The following is a 21,141-nucleotide window of genomic DNA, read 5'->3' as shown; positions in this document are numbered from 1 at the left end:
CCTTTCCCAGTGTGCGATGCCATGCAAGACACACCAGAGCTGGAACTCTGACCTGTCCCCCTGCATGAGCTTGTCCCCACCACAGTGACAAGCTTCACCTGCTCTTTGTGCTTAAGCCCCATAGATAATCTGATGATGCTTAATAACCTGCACCTCAAAACAGAGAAAGGCATATTATAAGACCTTTACAGGTGAGCACTGAGATGCATTCTTCGAAGCAGAGCCAGTGTATGTTTACTGAAGTTGAGGAGATGGGGCTGCGCCCTGCAAGACATGGATGGGGAAGCTGGGCGTGGTGGCGCACGTTTGTAATCCCCGCGCTTGGGATGCTGAGACAGGAGGATCACACAGGTTCGAAGCCAGCCTCAGCTACTTAGTGAGGCTCTCAGTAACTTAGTGAGACCCTGTTTCCAAATAAAGTATAAAATAGGTCTGGGAGTAGCCAAGTGTGGTGGCGCATGCTTGTAATCTCAGCATTCAGGAAGCTGAGACCGGAGGATCACGGTTCGCGGACAGCCTCAGCTACTTAGTGAGGCACTCTGCAACTCAGTGAGACCCTGTTTCAAAATAAAGAATAAAAAATAGCGTAGGGTGTGTAGCTCGGAGGTCAAATGCCCCTGGTTTCCATCCCTAAATCCACAAAAAAAAAAATTAATTAAAAAAATATATTAGGTCTTGAAGTATAGCCCAGAGGTAGAAAGCCCCTGGGTTCCACTCCCAGTACCACCAAAAAAAAAAAAAAAAAAAAAAAAAGAAAAGAAAAGAAAGAAAAAGAATGGCTAGAGGAGCTTGAGGTCTTGGGATGGAGATCAAATATTTGGTGATGAACAGCAGTCATGCCATTTTAAGGATCACAAAAAGGTTAGCCATGACTCTGGGACAGCATGAACCATATCTGTCTTTTGCTCTGCTGTATCCTCAGAACATATTATGGTAAATGTATGTAGGAAGGGCTTATTCAACAAATGAGTGGATGAGCTAATGAATATTTCCCAACCCAGTACTAAGCACCCCAAACCTAGCCTCTTAAAAGCTCCAATGTTGGCATGATTGAATGGTGCCTTTACACAGAGGGACCTGGATTGAAAACTCAGCTGGCCACACAAGCTTTAGGTTCTCTGCAGGCCAGAATTCATTCCATAATTGTGCTTGTGGAAGTTGTGATAGTTATGGTGAAACATGCTGAAGAGCTAAGTATATGCATCCTTACTTGATTTTTTTTTTTTTTGTATTGGGAATTGAACCTAAGGCTTTTCTACCTCTGAGCTACACCCTCTGCCCTTTTTATTTTTTATTTTGGAACAGGGTCTCACTAAATTGCTGGCCTCCCAAGGATTGGCATTACAGGTGTACAGCACCATTCTGGCTTCTTATTTAAATATTAGCACAATGGTAGGAACCCCACCTCCACCCCAAGCTGTTCCATTCTGAGTGGAATATGGAACTTTTACACTGACTACTTTAAAAATTGCATTTTTAATTTTATTTTGTTAAGAGATTTTTTGTGGGATTCGTTGTTACATATTTGTATATGCACATAATTTGGTCAATTTTATGCTGCCTACTTTTACACCATGAAGCACAGTGTTCAAAGAAATACACTCTTTTTTTCCCCCATATCTTGAAGACTGCTTAAGTGACCCAGGGATTTTTAATTTTGACAAATAGATTTTATATTTTAATACTTAAGCAGTTAATTTGATTCACTGTGAGACTATAGGTCTTGTTTAGAATAAATATGGTCTTAAATAACTTTAAAAAGGAAATTAATGAGTGCCAGTTAAAAGATGAGGAAAACCGAGCCAGGTGTGGTGGTGTGTGCTTGTAATCCCAGGACTTGGGAAGTGAAGACAGGAAGGTCGCAGGTTCAAGACAAGCCTCAGCAACTCAGTGTGATGCTCAGAAACCTATTGGAACCCTGCTTCAAAATAAAAAAGGACTGAGGGTGTAGCTCAAAGATAGAGTGCCTCTGGGTTCAATCCCTAGTACCACAAAAAAAAGATAAAAAGAGGGAACAATTAAAGTCTGTAATCCCCTTAATAGTACTGTACTAATGACAATGTCCTAGTTTTGGTATGGACAGCAGCTGTAAGAGATATAGTTAGTGAGCGGCACACAGGACTGTATAACTCCTCATTTTGCAGGGCTTTAGTATAAAGCATTCCAAGTGCCACCTTTGAAGACTTTTTTTTCCATTAGGCATAAATTTCCAGCTGGTAAATACTCCATAGAACAATAGTTTGAAACAAGTCACAGTGAAACACACACACAATACAGTACTTTTAAAAGAGTACAGAGCACCGAGAAACCACAGAAGAGAAAGGGCGGTGTTTTTATCAGGAACCTGGCATCTATATTATAATTGTTGAAAAGGATTAAATAGGTATGAAAGGCTTAGAACTCTGCCAATGCTTAGGAAGGTCTCAACAAGTACGGCCCAAATTATTATGGGTTATTTTGCCTTCATAGGTCACGTGGAAGCAAAGTTGTTATTCATCACCTTAGCTCATTCCTGCCCTAATAATGCTCAGAAGAGAACTTACCACCTGGATTCTCTGTGGAAGGTGCTTGGTTAACATCCTGGAAATGTCCTGGTTTATGCATGACAGAGATAGGGTATTAAGTGGTAATTTTTTCTTTAATGTCTCCAAATTGATGTGGGTAAGGTAGCGCCACAGGGCTCTTCTCTATACAGGGCCAAGTGTGTATACATTTATTTTTATTGAGATACACACTTTTCAATTTCTTCGGGGGTAATTTCTCTCATGTCACTGACTTGAAATCAGTAGTTTAGTATACGGGTGACACATGTTTTTTTTTTTTTTAGCCAATAGTGTTTTTTTTTTTTTTTAACTACTTGAAGATCTCTATATTCTTTCTAGTCAGAAGTGTAATAGAAGCCGGTGTGGTGGCATATGCTTGTAATCCTTGTACTTGTACTTGTGAGACTGAGATAGGGAAATCACAGGTTCTACCTTCAGTACCAAAAAAAAGAAAGAAGAAAAGTAATAAAATAACAATAATGGTATTAATGACTTTCATTAATAATAGTAATGACCTGGTTAGTTGCTTCATGTACATTACATCATTTAATTTTTGCAGTTCCTCTGTGTGGTACGTATTATTTCCCTCCCTATTTTATAAATGGAGAAGTTGAGGCTCAGAGAGGTTAAGAAATTGATCCCAAAGCACACAAAGTAAGTGGGAGAGCCGGGATTAGAAGTAGGTCTAGAGAGAGCTGGCGTGGTGGTACATGCCTGTGGTCACATACTTGGGAGGCCGAGATAGGAAGATAGCAGGTTTGAGGACAGCCTCAGCAATGTAATGGGACTCTCAGCAACCTAATCAGAGTCTGTTTCAAAGCAAAAAATAAAAAGAAGCAAGGAGTGTAGCTTGGAGGTAGACCGCTCCTGGAAGGAAGGAGAGGGAGAAGGAAAAGGAGGAGAAGAAAATATTCTCCAGGGATCCAGGCTCAGTGCTTTATATGCCACCTGGAAATCATATTAAAGCCACAAAAAACAACGCACTTGTTTTTACCACCACCCATCTGTCCTATGGAAGCTGTGTTTTCCAGGATTGGATGCTAACTTTAAAAATCTGGATTCTACATAAATATAAATGTAAAAATATGTAACTGAGCCCTCACAGTTATAGCAGAGGAGCAGAAGATAAGAGGGAAGGTGTGTGTCTGGCTGTTTGCTCCCATCCTGCAAAAGACAGTGTTGCTTTTGGAAAGAAAGCAAACTTCTAGAAGCTGCAGGGCGTATTGGCAAGAATGAAGTGTGTGGCTGGTAGCACCATTCCCTGCATTAGATAGAGGGCCTGATGACCTCACCCTTTAAGAACATCTTCCCTTCCGTCAATCCTTGTTGAAGCTGCAGGCCAGGGCACCTTCCTGCATAAAGATTAATTATATTCTGTACTACGCACATGCATAGAGCAGAGTAGATAAGGTAGTTTGGTCATCTGCATTCCTAACATTCATAAAATGCTGCCAGAGGGAAGGCAATGTTTTTGAGTATTGGCTAAAGAGCGCACTTGAGAGTTCCTTGTTACCTTATTCTCCCCTACTTTAATTTGCGCATTTGGAACTTAAGAGAGGGGGGGGCATTGATATATCACCCTGAGGGGAGAGAAGTTATCTGAAGGGAGAAGGGTGTTACCCTTTGTAGAGGTTCCAGAAGAAATCCAATGGCTACCACGACTATCAGCAGGATGACAGCAGAGAGAAGCCCAGCAACCTGTGAAGACAACACACTTCACGTTTGGCACTTTTCCTTGGCATGGGGTTCCTGGTTATTAATACTGGGATGGTCCTTGTGGCAGAGATGTTGAAATACCTGTGTTTTGCCTCCTGTGCTCTCCTGAACCCCTGATCTGGAGAGGGCAGTACTCCCTGCAAATCCTCTGAACGAGCCAGTGAATATGTTACACAATCCCAAGGCTATTAACTCCTGATAAGAAAATGAGGAGGAAGCTTTCTTAGAAGTATTCTTTTAAAGAAGAATATCAGTATCAGGTGCACGATTTATTAAATATACTCTTTTTTAGAAGCATATCAAGTGCACAACCTATTGAAGATGCCTGATTATACACAGTGTCGGTTGCACACTTGCCTGACTGCCATCGAGAGGATAATCATATTTGAGGGAGTAGACGCTGGCCACAGAAAAGGCCACGGAGAAGCCGACGATCGCGATGCTGAAGCAGTCTCCTATTGTGTCTTGGAAAATCTGCATGTCAGGTGTTGTAGGAGGCTCAAATCTGAAACGGAAAATCAGCTTATAAACTTTTATAACCATTGGGAAGATCAACGAATGAATGGAATCCAGCCCGAGTTGTGTTTCACTTTATAATATGAATATAGTGTTACTGAAAGCTTGGGAATTTTTCATCTTGTTGTGCCTGGGTTTGATGAGAGTTTATAAGTCCAGTCCAAAGATAGTGGTATGGTGGATATGACTTTGTCAGCACACCCATATTATAATGTACACTTATACCCCTATAAGCTTCATGCAAAATATCTTAGATTCCACTTGTATTGTCACCCTGGGTTGTAAGGCATCACCCACAGTGCTTTCAGTAGTTATCCATGGATGAAGGCTCTTTGAGCAAACACAATTATGAAACAAGGAAAAGAAGTCTTTTTTTCTGATAACAATAACCTTTCGTGGAAACTCCCTCCAAAGAAGTGGGCCTTGGACTCTGCCCGCCAGGGCCTAACATGGCCTGGATGGAGAGCTGGTTTAGGTTTAAAGTAATACAGTATCAGAGGATCGTCCATCTCAAGGCAGATATGTTGTGCTTGTGTCTCATGAACGTTGAGCCCCTAAATGTGCTTACTAGTTGTATTATAAAAGGAGCATATATCTCAAACTCTACGGCAATTTGCTAAAAGGCTCAATTCTTGTTAAACACGTTTCTAATCTCAAACTTACTAGAAATGGGTTAACTGGGGCCACTTAACTGAATTACTGTTCCATGTTTTGTGAATGTCTTTGAAAATCAATTTTCATGTCTAATTTGGAAGAACTATTATTCCCTATGGCTAATATGAGACATTTTAAAAGGCAGCTGGGAATGTTGTTTATTTATTTGCAGTCCTGGGATTGAACTCAGGGTCTTGCATATGCTAGGCAAAGTGCTCTGCCACTGAACCAAATCCCCAGTCTGTAGTTTTAAAAAATAAATCTGATATCAATGATACAATTGATTTTTGCATTTTATACCAAAATAACCAGGAACCTACTATCCTTTTGTTTGGGCTCTGAACACCATATTGTGGCGTGATGGAGATCGATGGTCCCAAGACTGTTTCTTGGTTGGCAACTCCCCTCCCTCAGCCAGTCTCCTCACTTTTCAGGTGAGGAAATTAACACCTGTTCTCCTTTCTTCATAGTTTTGTGCCAGGGTCAGATAAAATAATCACTATGAATACTGTTTACATAAGGCGAAATACAAAGAACCTACTAGTTATTATGAGAGGACCCTCCTAAATCCAAATATATCCTTTGTGTTTCTTTTATTATTATAGCTAGCACTTTCCCTCCCCCAAGTTACCTGCATTTGCTGTGTGTGACTTCTCAAAATAATAATGTGGTATGTGCATTGCTAATTGCCATTTAGCAATAATTAATAGTCATTACCTGCTAGTAATATTCTATTTGCAATCAAAAGAAAGTTTAAATACCCATTTTATTATCTCTTAGAAAAAAAACCCTGGAGTATAAAGGAGAACATGAAGCATCTTGTACCTAATTTAGGTGCAAAATTAGGTACCTAATTTAGGTAAAAATTTAGTAATGAAGTTTGAACACTAATGGGCTGGGCACTTAACCATATCGCATGTATTAATTTGTTTAATCCTTTTAAGAATCCTAGGTGATAGCTACTGGGCATGTGTGTGTGTGTGTGTGTGTGTGTGTGTGTGTGTGTGTGTTACTGGAGATTGAACTTGGCATTCTACCTCTGAGGAATACCCCCCACCCATTTATATGTTTTTGTTTTGAAGCAGGGTCTTACTGAGGTTACTGAGGGTCTTGCTACTTTGCTGAGGCTGTCCTTTGACTATGATCTTCCTGTTTAGCCTCTCAAGTCCTGGATTACTGGTAAGCACCACCATGCTCAGCATAGCTATTGTTTTTAGCTCAGTTTTACAGCCAAGGACATTGAGGCACAAAGTTTAGTAATATGCCCTAGGTTGGAAGCAAGTCCAAAGTCAGTCTCAGGGACCTTACTCCAAACACGTGAGCTTACCCAGGAGGTCACACTGCCTCTCTAGAGAGTGTAAAGGCTAAAAAATGTGAGCCAGCTCCTTCCCCATCCTCACACACCTCGTGGAGAGAAACCACTGACATTTCAAATATATTCACTAAATAAGGTCTCTAGGATCATCTTTTTTTAATTTTTTAGTTTTTTTTTTTTTTGGTGGTACTGGTGGTGTTCCTAGAAACCCTCTACCTCTGGGATATATATATATATATATATATATAATTTTAATTTGGAAACAGGGTCTGCGGCTGGCTTCGAACCTTCGCGATTCTCCTGTCTCCGCCTCCCAAGTGCACCACCACGCCCCGCTAGGATTATCTTTTTAAATTTAATTCAATTTTAATTTTAATTTTTTTCTTTTTTTTCTTTTTTGGTGGTACTAGGGATGGAACCCTTCTATCTCCGGGCTACACTCCCAGACCTATTTTATATTTTATTTGGAAACAGGGTCTCTGAAGCCAGCGCGGCTGGCTTCGAACCTGCGCGATCCTCCTGTCTCAGCCTCCCAAGCGTGGGGATTACAAGCATGTGCCACCACGCCTGGCTATTTTTGTGCTTTTATTGGTACATTATAGGATTATCATTTGGTGATCTGAAGTTCATAATTTATTTTCAAAATTCCACTCTGAAAAGACACTCTTTGGTTCTGTATTTGTGTATTTATTTATTTATTTATTTATTTATTTGAGGTGGTTTATGTCTTTGAAGACATTTATTTATTTATTTTTTGTGGTACTGGGGATGGAACCCAGGGGCATTCTACCTCTGACCTACATTCCCAGCCTATTTTTTATTTTCAAACAGGGTTTCACTAAGTTGCTGAGGCTAGCGTCAAACCTGAACCTGTGATCCTCCTGTCTCAGCCTCCCAAGTATTACAATTACAGGCATGTGGCACCTTACCTGGCAAGTGGTCTTTTATTTTCTTATTTATTTTAGCTGAAAAACAATCTTTCCTTGGTAAATAAGTTGAAAGAAAACGATGCCATCTATGATTAGAGGGCAGAGAGATCACACACCTGGAACTCCCTTCTCAATCCATGAAATGTAATAAAATACATTTTCAAATTCCTTGTCCAAACTGGGAAAGTCTCTGGCTTTGTTTCAGATCTGATCATGAGAAAGGACAGAGTGTGCCTATCTGGATAGCTCAAGAGGCAGGCCCTGCCTGTCGGTATTCCTTTCAGTGTCGCTTTTGAACTTTTGGAACTTGGCTCCAACAACCTCCAACAAAGCACAACACATTGTTTATAGTAATTTATGAACAAGGAAATCTGATTTCAGCTAAAGAGAAGCAGTTTCTTTTTTCTTTTTCTTTTTTTTTTGTGGTGGTACTAGGGGTGGAACCCAGAGGCTTTCTACCTCCAGGCTATACTCCCAGACCTTTTTTTATATTTTATTTGGAAACAGGGTCTCACTAAGTTGCTGAGAGCCTCACTAAGTAGCTGAGGCTGGCTTCGAACCTGTGTGATCCTCCTGTCTCAGCCTCCCAAGCGCGGGGATTACAAGCGTGCACCACCACGCCCGGCTTCTAATTTTCTACTTTCACTACTCTCCTAACTTTTTCCTTTTCATGTGAATCCTTGTTTGCTTGGTGGGGGAGTTTTTCCCTGAGGAGGGGGGGAAGTTCTTATACTAAGGAGGGTGAACCTGACATTCTTTGTAGCTGCTTTCTTGAAAGAGAGTGTGTTATGGGCTTCTGACGAGGGTTGTACCGTCCAGTAATGACGGCTTACTGATTCTGCTGAGTGCTTAGAGGTGTCAGCATAGAAGACATACTTACCCACTTCTCATTTCCCCAACCACAGACACGTTAAATCTGTGTTCGAAGTCAAAGCCATATGATACACCTGTTGCGATCACAGTCTGCCAAGTTACAAATTGCCCAAGTTAGAGATGTGAAATGCAACTAAGAGTCTTACTTTGAAAAATAAAACAAACAATACATTGCCAAAACCACCCCTGGACCCATTAAATAAACCTTTCCAGCCTAGGCTTTCCTTTCTCTCTCTCTTTTTTCTTTTCTATTTTTTTTTTTTTTAATGTTGCTGTTGTTGTACTGGGGCTTGAACCCAGGGGCATTCTATCTGGAAGCTATACCCACAGCTCTTTTTATTTTTTGTTTTGAAACAGGTTCTGGTTAAGTTGCTCAGGCTAACCTTGATCGAATCTGTGATCCTCCTATCTCAGCCTCTCAAGTACTAGGATAATAGGCTTTCGTTATTTATTTATTTATTTTATCAAACCCAGGGAGGACATTCTATCTCTGAACTACATCCCCAGACCTATTTTATTCTTTCTTTTGAAAAAAGGTATCACAAGATTGCTGAAGGCCTCACTAAGTTGCTGAGGCTGTCCTGGAACCTGCAACTCTCCTGCCTCAGCCTCCAGAGTCCTAGGATTACACATGTGCTTTGCCCTTTTTAAGAAGTCCTGAGGCAATATCTATATCCAGAAACCACAGAGACAGCACAGCATCTGCCACACTAAAACCTCCTGATCTACCACCAGCAATGAAGGGCTTTCGACATGAAATACTAGACTGTGAAGGAAATTCTTAAGATGGACAGTTACCATGATGAGTTCGATGGGGATCGGCACTGGAAGTTTGGTCTTGTAGCGCTGATTTATTTCTTTAAACACAAATACAATGAATAGGATGATCAGGGAGGTCACAAGGTCTGCAATGTTAGTCTTTTCTATCTGGCTGAACACAGACTGTAGTACCTGCAATTATAAAAGCAAACACACCAAAGTCTTGAGTTAATATAATGTTTACAGATAAAAATAAATATTGGAATGAAAGGACTGCCATAGCTGGACAGAAATTCTCTGCTCTACTCCTACTAACCATGAACTGTGATATTGCGGAGAATAGCATGGGCCAGGCGTGGTGGCGCACGCTTGTAATCCCTGCGCTTGGGAGGCAGAGACAGGAGGATTGTGCAGGTTCGAAGCCAGCCGTGCGCGCTGGCTTAGGAGACCCTGTTTCCAAATAAAAATGTAAAAATAGGTGTGGGAGTGTAGCCCGGAGGTAGAAGGGCTTCCAGGAACCCCAGTACCACCAAAAAAAAAAAAAAGAAGGGAAAATTAGCATATTGCAGGGGATGTACTGCCTTAGGGATACTGCTGTCATTTTCTTAAATTTTCTTGAGAAGCTCTGTGACTAGTGTCAAATTTTGTTGATTACTTTTCATATTTTTGCAACACATTTCTTCTGTACCTGGGTATCTTTTGCCACTTAAAAAATGGCAAAATGAGCCAGGCGTGGTGGTGCACCCTTGTAAACCCAGCGCTTGGGAGGCTGAGACAGGAGGATGGCACAGGTTTGCAGCAGCCTCAGCTACCTAGTGAGGCTCTCAGCAACTTAGTGAGACCCTGTTTCCAAATAAAGTATAAAAATAGGTCTGGGAGTATAGCCCGGAGGTAGAAGAGCCTCTGGGTTCTACTCCTAGTACCACAAAAAAATAAATAAATTAAAAAAAAATGGCAAAATGGGCTGGGCATGGTGGCACACATTGGTAATCCTAGCATTTGGAGGGGCTGGAGGATTGCAGTTGATGGACAGCTGCAGCTACTTAGCGATGCCCTTCAAAACTCAGTGAGACCCTCTTTAAGAAAAAAAAAATTTAAGCCGGGTGTGGTGGTGCACGCTTGTAATCCCCACGCTTGGGAGGCTGAGACAGGAGGATCGCACAGGTTCGAAGCCAGCCTCAGCTGCTTAGTGAGGCTCTCAGCAACTTAGTGAGACCCTGTTTCCAAATAAAATATAAAAAGGGTCTGGGAGTATAGCCCGGAGGTAGAAAGCCTCTGGGTTCCACCCCCAGTACCACCAAAAAAAAAAAAAAAAAAAAAAAAAATCTAAAAAATGGCAAAATATTCTAAGGGATAACTTCTAACCCTTGATAGACAGATTTTGTTTGTAGCATGTATCTCCATCAATCCTGGCTTTTTTTTTTTTTTTTTCCAGAACTGGGGATGGAACCCAGGGGCATTCTACCTCTGAGCTACACCCCTAGCCCTATTTTTGTTCTTTTTTATTTTGAAACAGGGTCTCACTGAGTTGGCAAAGGACCTCACTAATTAGCCGAGGCTATCCTCGAACCGTGATCCTCTTGTCTCAGCGTCCCAAATGCTGGGATTACAAGCGTGCGCCACCATGCCGGCTAATCCTGTCCTTTTAAAGGCCCAGACCTCTGACATTTCTTCACTGACTCTCCAGGTGACTTTTGAAACATCGTTCCCTGCTGACTGCACTGTGCGTGGTCTTACTTCTTGATGCCACTTGTGTTCCTTATTCATGGGCCCAGGATAGCTCAACAGGCCCAAACCAGATCCCAAATCATTCCTACAACCTCTTCTTCTGGAGTAGCTCTGGATGGGAATGAGAGAGCTAAGGTTCCAATTTGGAGCCAGTCTGTCTCAGACTCCAGGAGATTATTTTGATAGAAGTACTAAAAATGCTATCCATGTTAAACAAAATGATGAGAGTCCATTGTTTTGAACTGAGATCCTGCACTAGGCTCCGGGTGACCAGTCCAAACCAAAATGGAGTCACTCATGCTAAAGGCGACGTAACCAAGCGGAAACTCGAAGGAGACAGATCCCAAAACACAACAATTCCTCTTAAAAACAAGAGAATTTTAGCCTAGTAAGTTAGCCTAATTAGTTATTTTCCTCGGCTTTAACCACAATGGGTTTTAACCATAGGGGAGGTGGAAGGGGGAAAAGGAGGTAGCCAGAAGTAACCTGCCAGGAACTGATCATTTTTCTCTCTATGTTGTTTTCTTGTTTCCATCTTACCAAACCCACTGGGTTTTGTTTTGCCTTTGTAGTACCGGGGAATAAACCCAGGGCAAATATTCCATCACTGGCTTACACTGCTCAGTGTCCAAACTCACTCACTGCTCTATTATTTTCCAATGAATTTTAACATCCAATAAGCCCATTTATGATGGTGATGGAAAATAAAATCGAAGCTGAGCATGGTGGCGCACGCTTGTAATCCCAGCATTCAGGAGGCTGAGACCTGAGGATAGCAGTTTGCGGACAGCCTCAGCTACTTAGTGAGGCCCTCTGCAACTCAGTGAGACCCGGTTTTAAAAAAAAGAATAAAAAATTGGGCAGGGGGTATAGCTCAAAAAAGGGGTTATAGCCGGGCGTGGTGGCGCACGCTTGTAATCCCTGCGCTTGGGAGGCGGAGACAGGAGGATCGCACAGGTTCGAAGCCAGCCGCGCTGGCCTAGGAGACCCTGTTTCCAAATATAAAAGTATAAAATAGGTCTGGGAGTGTAGCCCTAAGGTAGAAGGGCTTCCAGGAACCCCAGTACCACCAAAAAAAAAAAAGGGGGGGGTATAGATCAAATGCCCCTGGGTTCCATCCACAGACCTGAAAAAAAAAAAAAAAAAAAAAAAAAAATCGATACCTACAGGTTTGGGTCAATCTTTTAAAATTAAAAGGTGAAACTAAGTTTGGCCTAAAGCTGCATCCGTCATATTTTAATTAGACCTGAACATTTCTCCAACATGATAATCTAGCATGATGCATAAACAGACTAACCTACCTTTCTTGTAATAAGTAGCTGAGTCTCAGCTAATCACAAGTGGCCAACTGGCTGAATCATGTTCAAATGAGACAGCCATGAGCTGACACCAGGCTATCTCTGTACCTCCCTTCTCTTTTCTCCAGCTGTAAATGTAACCAGGCTATGTGGTAGGGAGGAGCATTCTCAAACATTTTTGGTTCAGACTGCCTCTTGATTCTAGAATTACAAATAAAGCCATTTTAGACCTGCAAAACTAGATTTGTTGCAATTTTTTCTTTTAAGATCTTGACCTTTTTTTTGTAGTACTGGGGATTAAACTCAGGGGCTTCCTACCTATGAACGGCACCCTCAGTCTCATTTTATTTTTTTGTTTTGAAACAAGCTCTCCTATGTTACCATGCCCTGATGGCTTCAAACCTGGGATCCTCTTGTCTCAGCCTCCTAAGTACTGGAATTACAGGCATGTGCCCCATGCTGGGCTGAACATCTACTTTGCCTCCTCTGGAGGAGGGGAGAACTACTACTCTATTTCTACTAGTCAATTTTCTTTTGCTCTATAAACAGGGATGCATAAAGGACTCAAAAATTTCAATTCTAAAAGTCCTGCTTTATGAGAAGTAAGGAAATACCATAAATTAAATAAGCACATTTTTTTTTAAAAAACAAGACCTTGAGAAAAATTGTAAAACCCAGGAAAAAATAGTAAAGGTTTTAATGATGTACTTAGATTATGTGTTTTTTTTCTCTTTTCCCTTTTCTTTTCTTTTCTTTTCTTTTTCTTTCTTTCTTTCTTTCTTTCTTTCTTTATTTCTTTATTTCTTTATTTCTTTTTTCTTTTTTTTTTTTGCAGGTCTGGGGATGGAACCCAGCTGCATTTGACCTCTGAGCTACACCCCCTGTCCTATTTTTTATTCTTTATTTTGAAACAGGGTCTCACTGAGTTGCAGAGGGCCTCACTAAGTAGCTGAGGCTGTCTGCAAACCGCGATCCTCCGGTCTCAGCCTCCCTAATGCTGGGTTTACAAGCGTGTGCCACCACGCGTGGGTTTTTCTTCTCTTTTTCAAAATACGGAGTCAACTCTAGGAGAAGCATGACCTGCTCTCTGTTGTTAACATGAGCTATATGGTAGATGTGGTTGATTTTTAGCTTTGTTTGCCTCTTCACTAACTTTTTCTTTTTTTGTTCTAGAGAGCACACACAGGGAAATTCTACCTCTTAGATATACCCTCAGCCCTCTAAAAAATAATTTTTTAAATTTTGAAATGGTCTTGCTAAGTTGTTGAAAGCCTCGCTTAAATTGTTGAGGCTGTTTCTAAACCTATGATCCTCCTGTCTCAGCTTCCCAAATACTGAGATTACAGGAATGTGCTCCTGCACCCAGCTACTAATTTTTTCTTAATGTGAATCAGTTACACAACCCATTGGTTTCTTGGAAGTTGTCAGTAAGCCTCACTAAGCAAAGGTGTTAAAGGAAGATTCTCTAAGAAGCAAAATTTTAAGTTTTATATATTTTAATTTTTGTGTGTGTGTGTGGTACTGGGGTTCCTGGAAACCCTTCTACCTCCGGGCTATGCTCCCAGACCTATTTTTATACTTTTTAATTTGGAAACGGGTCTCTTAAACCAGCGTGGCTGGCTTTGAACCTGCGCGATCTTCCTGTCTCTGCCTCCCAAGCGCGGGGATTACAAGTGTGCGCCCCCACACCTGGCCGTATTTTAATTTTTAAAAGATTTTATTTACTTATTTATGTTTGGTACTGGGGATTGAACACAGAAGCATCCTACTTTGAGCAACACCCCCAGCCTCTTTATGGGATTGCAGGGTGCACCATTGTGCCTGACTTCAGTATTTTTTAAAAGAAAGAAATACTCACTTTGAAAATTGAGAATGGGTCAGTGAAGGATGGAACTGTCAGCTGCAGCATGAATTTGAGCTGGGAGACCAACACATGCACGGCGGCCGCTGTGGTGAAGGCACTGATTAGGGACTCAGATAGGTACACCACTACAAATCCAAACCGCAGAACCCCCAGGACCAGCTGGAAGGAGAGACAAAAGCCTGTGTTAGCACCCATTAGAAGCACATCTCAGCAGACTAAAGGATCAGCAATTGAAATGGTTCAGAATGTAAATACTGGACCTGCATGTGTATGCCATCAAGTTGCTGTCTCCTTCTGAAACACCTCTTTTACAGGGTTCCTCCCTTTTCTTCCTTCACTCCCCTAGGCTGACTGTTACGTGCTGTTCCAATAAGACCCGGGTCCAGGATGCCCCAGAGAAATACAGATTTATCCCTCCCTTCTAATATTCAATATTGTGACTCTAGGAGATTGACTGTGAAGCCACTTATAACAGACTCATATCTACCATCGGCCCCTGTAAACTTGCTGATGTGACTTTAAGTTGCACTTCCTAGCTGCTGTAGCATGCATGGGTGGGTCTCCATTCAAAATTCCTCAAAAAGTTGCTTGACTTGCTTAAGAAACATATAACTAGCTGGGCCGCATGCCTATAATCCCAGTGCTTAAGAGACTGACACAGGAGGATTGTACGTTCAAGGCCAGACTCAGAAACCTGGGGAGTCCTTGTTTGAAAATAAAAAGTAAGCTGGGCATGGTGCTGCATGCCTGTAATTCCAGTACTTGGGAGGCTGAGACAGGTGGATCACGGGTTTGAGGACAATGTCAACAAGGAGTGAGACTCATCAATCTGATCATGTCCTGTTTATTCAAAAATAAAAATAAATAGGGCTAGGGGATGTAAATTGGAAGTAGAATGCCCCCGGGTTCAATTCCTATACACAAAATACATAAATAAATAAGCCAGGTGTGGTGGCCCACCCTTGTAATCCCAGTACTTGGGAGGCAGAGACAGGAGGATCTCAGGTTCACGGCCAGCTTCAGCTACTTAGTGAGGCCTTCTGCAACGTATGAGACCATGTTTCCAAATAAAAAAAATAAACAAATAGGGCTGGGGGTGTAGCTCAGATGTGGAAGAACAAGAACAAAACAAGAACAAAAACGGAGGAGGAGAAGATGTAAAAAGAAACATGACTACATACTGGTCATCAGAAGTGCTTGCGTCTAGCTGGAGACAAGAGTGGTTAATTCCCCCCAAAACATCAGTGTTTGTTTTGCAGTAAAAGGAATTGAATACATTCTCCTTCCTTTGGATACTTGGGCTGTCTTTCCTCGCGTGTCTTCAGGGCGCAGACAAGCTGTGAATGCCCAGAGTCCAGCTGAGCTCCATTTCTATACTTCGGTTCAGGAAGTATATTAGGAACAACTGACCACGTGGTTTGTCAATCAGACACAGAATTGAGGACACACATGTATGTACTGAGGACACACATGTATGTACTTGTAGGAAGGGGCTCCCCCCCCATAAATGTATTGACTGTAAGCTTAGATAATATCTTGAAGAGTTTACAAGATTTTTATTACTCAGAGTAGTGTCAGCATATGGCTTGGGGGTGAGGCTTTGGGCTCTGCCATAATCTTCTTTAGTTTCCCCCCAATTTTTTAAAAATGTACTTTTATTGGTGCATTGTAATTATGCACCATACTGAGGTTCGGTGTGGGAGAAGCAAGCGTGCACACAGCACTTGGAGCATTTCCCTCTGGATCCCCCTCCCTGTACCCTCCCCATTTACAGCTGAAGTTAGTGTTGACAGCTTCACATACAGACAGAGGACTGCATCAACTGTTTAACTGTTTCCTTAAGTCTCCCTTTTCCTCTCCCTCTTACCGTCCCCCAGTCCTCGTCCACGATTCTACTGAAGTCTCTCCTCACTTATCTGAAGTCTTCCCTCGCTTCCATGAATGAGAAAAACACACGAGCCTTTACTTTCCGGGACTGGCTGATCTCAGTGCTCCGGAGATCAGTGTGGAAGTTCCTCAGAAGACTGGGAACGGGATCCCCCAGGCCTTTGATTTGGACAGTTCAAAGTGCAAAGCTCGGCGGGCGTGGTGGTGGCGCACGCTTGTAATCCCCGCGCTTGGGAGGCGGAGACAGGAGGATCGCACAGGTTTAAAGCCAGCTGCGCTGGTGTAAGAGACCCTGTTTCAAAAATATAAAATAGGTCTGGGAGTGTAGCCCAGAGGTAGAAGGGCTTCCAGGAACCCCAGTACCACCAAAAATAAAAACCAAAAAACCCCCAACAAAGTGCAAAGCTCTCATTCCTTCCAACTAGATTACAGCTGTCAAGGATTAAAAAGAAAAAAAAAAAAAAAAAAACCCCAAAGCCACCAGTGTCATGATTATTGGCATACAGTGTTTTCATGGCTGTACTGATTCTAAGGTATTTTATGAATTTGTGGCCTCCCTGTTCCCATTTTTCCTTCCGTCTAGACCCACCACGTTTGCTCCTTTTTGCAGTGTGGATCTGCCCCCACCCACCCCGCTTTGACTGCGGTGAGGGATCCTCCTGTGGGCCACCGAAGGAGAAATACAAACGAAAGGGAAGAAGAGAGGGGACAGAGAAGCAGGAGGAGAAAACCCCCAGAAAGACGTCCACTGTCAAGATGAGCAGATGGTGGCAGAGGGGTTACATGAGAAAGAAAAAGCACTTACCTGGATGAGTCCAGTGAGGACCGTGACTGTTGTAGCCACCATTATTTGCCTCTCCTCCAGCAACGAATCATTACTGCTGAGTGAGCTGTTAGACGTGTCCACACTGACGCTGTCCTCCGAGGCAACTCTGGCCACCACCGCTCCTACCATCATGCTCAGAACTGGAAATGGACCTGATTGATGGAGTGGGAATTGGGGTCAGTCTGTGCCTCCCTAAGGCAGCTTTTAACCATCGCAGAGTGTGTGCCAGGGGCCATCCAGCCCTCCTTCCCAAACCCCAGTCCTAATTCTTGCAGAAAAAAACTATGACTCCTGGATTACGCACAGTTTGGAAATGATACAAATATGTAGCTGATAGAAGTCATTAAAAAGAGCAAAATGAACATTAAACAGCCCAGTAGCTGACTTACCCACAGATATGTGTCGAGAAGTGCCCAAGAAAAAGTAGATTAAGAGTGGGAAAAAAGCTGCATACAATCCGTATCTTGGCGGGACATTGGCCAGCAGAGCAAAGGCTAGACCTGTAAACAAACAAGCAGCAAGATCCTTATTTTTATGTATTAATGATATAAATGTAAGAACTAAGCTGATCTGGGTGTAGTGGCACATGCCTATACTCCTAGTAATTGGGAGGCTGAGACAGGAGAATTGCAGGTTCAAGACCAGCCTTAGCAACTTAGCAAGACTCTCAATAACCTAGTAAGACCCTGTTTCAAAACAACAGTAAGTAAAAGCCAGGTATAATGCGTGCCTGTTATCCCAATACTTGGGAGGCTGAAACAGGAGGAGCACAGTTTCAAAACCAGCCTCAACAACTTAGTGAGGGCCTTTGCAACTTAGCCTCTATTTCAAAATTTAAAAACAAACAAATAAAATAGGGCTGGGGGATCAGGGCATGGTGGCGCATGCTTGTAATCCTAGTACTTGGGAGGCTGTAACAGGAGGATCGTGAGTTCACGGCCAGCCTCAGCTACTTAGTGAGGAGTGAGACCGTTTAAAAAAAAAATAGGGCTGTGGGTGTAGCTCAGAGCTAGAATGCCCCTGGGTTCAATACCCAGTACCACAAAATAAATAAATAACTTAATAAATTAATAAATAAATTAATTAAAAGGCTGGGGATGTAGCTCAGAGGTAGAATGTCTTTGGGTTCAGTCCCTGGTGCCACCACAGCTAAGCCAGGTGCAGTGGCACATGACTGTAATCCCAATACACAAGAGGCTGAGATAGGAAGATCACAGGTTCAAGGTCAGCCTCAGCAACTTAGCAAGACCCTGAACAATTTAGACCTTGTTTCAAATAAAAAGGGCTCGGCATGTAGCCCGGTGGTAGATTACTCCTGGGTTCAATCCTCACTACATAAATAAATAAATAAATAAATAAATAAATAAATGTATAAACTAAAACTATAAAACTCTTAGAAGAAAATCTAAGTGTAAATTTTGTGACCTCAGATAGCAATAGTTTCTAAGAAAAGAAACCTAGAATATATGCAAAAAAACATAGCTAAATTGAACTTCATCAAAAGACACTACTAAGAAACTGAAATGACAATCCACAAAATGAAAGAAAATATTTGCAATTGTATGTCAGATAAGAGTCTAGCATCTAGAAGATGAATAACCCTTGCAAAACCACATTGAAAAGACTTAATTTCTAAAAGGGCAAAGGTTTTTTAATTTTTATTTTTGTGGTACTGGGGGTGGAACCCAGGGGATTTTCTACCTCCGGGTTATACTCCCAGGCCTATTTTATACTTTATTTGGAAACAGGGTCTCACTAAGTTGCTGAGAGCCTCACTAAGTAGCTGAGGCTGGCTTCGAACTTGTGGGATCCTTCTGTCTCAGCCTCCCAAGCACGGGGATTACAGGCGTGCGCCACCACGCCCGGCAAAAGGGCAAAGGTTTTGAATAGCCATTTTTCTAAAGCTTTGCAAATGGACAATGAGCACACGAAAACATGCTTAACGCCATTAGTCACTTACAGAAACACAAAAACCACAATGAGACACCACTTCACACCCTCTAGGAGAGCTTAAACAAAAAAGATAGGCAAGAGCTGAGGATGTGGAAAGATCTGAGTCCTCAGACTCCGCTCATGGGATTGTAAAATGGTGTGGATGCTTCAGAAAATAAGTTGGCGATTCACCAAATGATTAAACACAGAGTTACCACCTGACCCAGCAATTATACTCCTAGGGATAGAGCGAGGTCATTGCAACATATATTTACACAAAAGGTTGTACACAAACGTTCGTAATAGCTATTCATAATAGCCTCAAAGTGCAAACAACTCAAATGTCTATGATTGATGAGTGTATAAACAAAATGTGGCGTATTCATAGAATAGAATGTTATTTGTCCGTGCTATTATGAGCCTGAAAGCCATTATGGTAAGTGGAAGAAACCAGACACAGTGTCACTTATTGTATGCTTCCATTTATATTAAATACTCAGGGAAATCCGCAGAGAAAGTCAGCCTCAGGGGGATGGATAGAGGGGAAATGTGACGCAGCTGTCAGTGGGTCAGTGATTTTGGAGGGTTGGCGGTCTGCATTTAGTGATGTTAGATGCACAGCTTGTAGAATCTACTAAAACCCACTGAATTGCACACTGTGGTAAAATGAGAGCCTAGCATGCGCAAAGGCCCTGGGTTCCATCTTCAGCAACACACACACACACACACACACACACACACACACACACACACACACAGGCGAATTTTATGGCATATGAATTATATCTTAAAAAAGAATAAAATTACCTTGGAGTACAGCCACCAGCCCTGTGCTGATTCCAGAAACAATGTCACTGAGCAGCCATTCCTTTACCTTGTAGGCTGGTAACCAAGATGCTATGGGGAGCAGAGAGAGGGCAATTCTCTTGGCCTTTTGTGTGGAACAGCTGAAAATATCAAAAGATACAGGTCATGCAATTGATTTCAGATTTTAAGTTCAGTGCCTAGTCATAGGTGGAAAATTGGTAAAGGCGATAATATAGTAAAGGTTAAACTAGCGAGTTCACTCCCACTAACATGCGCTTCTTTACTCTTGTTTACAACTCCCTGGTTACCACCAAAGTTTTTTTTTTTTCTTAAAGAAAAATGCCAGCTTTTCTTTAGCTATAATAAAACTTATCTGTTATCCCCAGCTTGAGATGTTCAATGTTTCAGCTGAGAATTCTCCTTGGTCCGGGCCTGTTAGTTATCTGTTTTGGTAGCTGAGATGGTATTCCTTTCAACTACACCTTTCTTATTCAGGTAGGGAGGAGAAAGTTTGGGGGCTGAAGACAAAAGACTTCATGGGTAATAAACCAGAGCCAGAAAGGAGTCCTTGAAAGCTAGAGAATTTTTTTTTTTTTTATTTTTTATTTTTTTGGTGGTACTGGGGTTCCTGGAAGCCCTTCTACCTCCGGGCTACACTCCCAGACCTCTTTTTACATTTTTATTTGTAAACAGGGTCTCCTAAGCCAGCGCTCTCGGCTGGCTTTGAACCTGCGCGATCCTCCTGTCTCTGCCTCCCAAGCGCGGGGATTACAAGCGTGCGCCACCACGCCCGGCAAAGCTAGAGAATTTAAGAGAAAGTTTTCATTTATTCCTAATGCCAATGTCTGAAAGAAAAAAAAATAATCTTACCTACAACACACTTTGAGATGATCCAGAAGTGTCTTGTGATGTCGGAGTTTCTTCTTGTGTTCTTCCCCAAAAGCATTTGCAGAATACACAGGCCTGGCCACGACGTACTGATTCCCTATGGGCTCAATCATTTTGCTTTTTCTGGCGGTGCTGGCAAGTGGAAGGCCTTGGAGCTTGGGGTGAACCCTTCTTCTTGCCTTCAGCAGGTTAAAATGCCTGAGACCAAACAGAGCTTGCGTCTTAAATAACTCAGAGATAATGTGATGCAATTTACAGATGAGTGAGCTCTGAACTGAATGTTACCACCTTTCCAGATCAAAAGAGGCAGGATTAAGGGACCTAGATTGTGTTTTGGAACAGTGATATCACTTTTTCCTCCAATGAACTGGACAGAGCTCCTGTGGGTAAATAAACAAGGCTTTTATTTTATTTTTTTTGAAAGATGGTCACAAAGCAATAAGGATTGACTCAGTTTACTAAGGAGTGACTCTACTTTCCACCTGAAAAGAGAGATCATCTAATTGACATTTTTTTCTCCCCTAAGAAATGTTTCTGAAAAGCCTGGTACTATCCATAATTTCAGTACTTGAGAGGCTGAGACAGAAGGATCACAGGTTTGAGACC

General features: G+C 42.1%; 1 protein-coding gene across 1 annotated transcript in view; it reads right to left on the bottom strand.

Annotated features, from left to right (window-relative positions):
• Nucleotides 1-20,648, bottom strand: part of SLC26A3 (solute carrier family 26 member 3) — a gene marked incomplete at both ends in the record, with an annotated part of 35,793 nt that extends 15,145 nt beyond the window's left edge. The window contains 10 exons of the mRNA XM_080701632.1: nt 4,164-4,241; nt 4,341-4,454; nt 4,617-4,764; nt 8,554-8,636; nt 9,345-9,497; nt 14,190-14,354; nt 16,888-17,060; nt 17,298-17,408; nt 19,648-19,787; nt 20,518-20,648. Coding sequence (XP_080557758.1) covers nt 4,164-4,241; nt 4,341-4,454; nt 4,617-4,764; nt 8,554-8,636; nt 9,345-9,497; nt 14,190-14,354; nt 16,888-17,060; nt 17,298-17,408; nt 19,648-19,787; nt 20,518-20,648 — 1,296 coding nt within the window. The remainder of the gene's footprint in view (nt 1-4,163; nt 4,242-4,340; nt 4,455-4,616; nt 4,765-8,553; nt 8,637-9,344; nt 9,498-14,189; nt 14,355-16,887; nt 17,061-17,297; nt 17,409-19,647; nt 19,788-20,517) is intronic.
• Nucleotides 20,649-21,141: the final 493 nt, after the last annotated feature.

The sequence above is a fragment of the Muscardinus avellanarius genome, assembly GCF_963383645.1.
Source record: "Muscardinus avellanarius genome assembly, chromosome: 9".
Taxonomy (NCBI): Eukaryota; Metazoa; Chordata; class Mammalia; order Rodentia; family Gliridae; genus Muscardinus; species Muscardinus avellanarius.
This window is presented reverse-complemented; position numbering and strand designations above follow the sequence as displayed.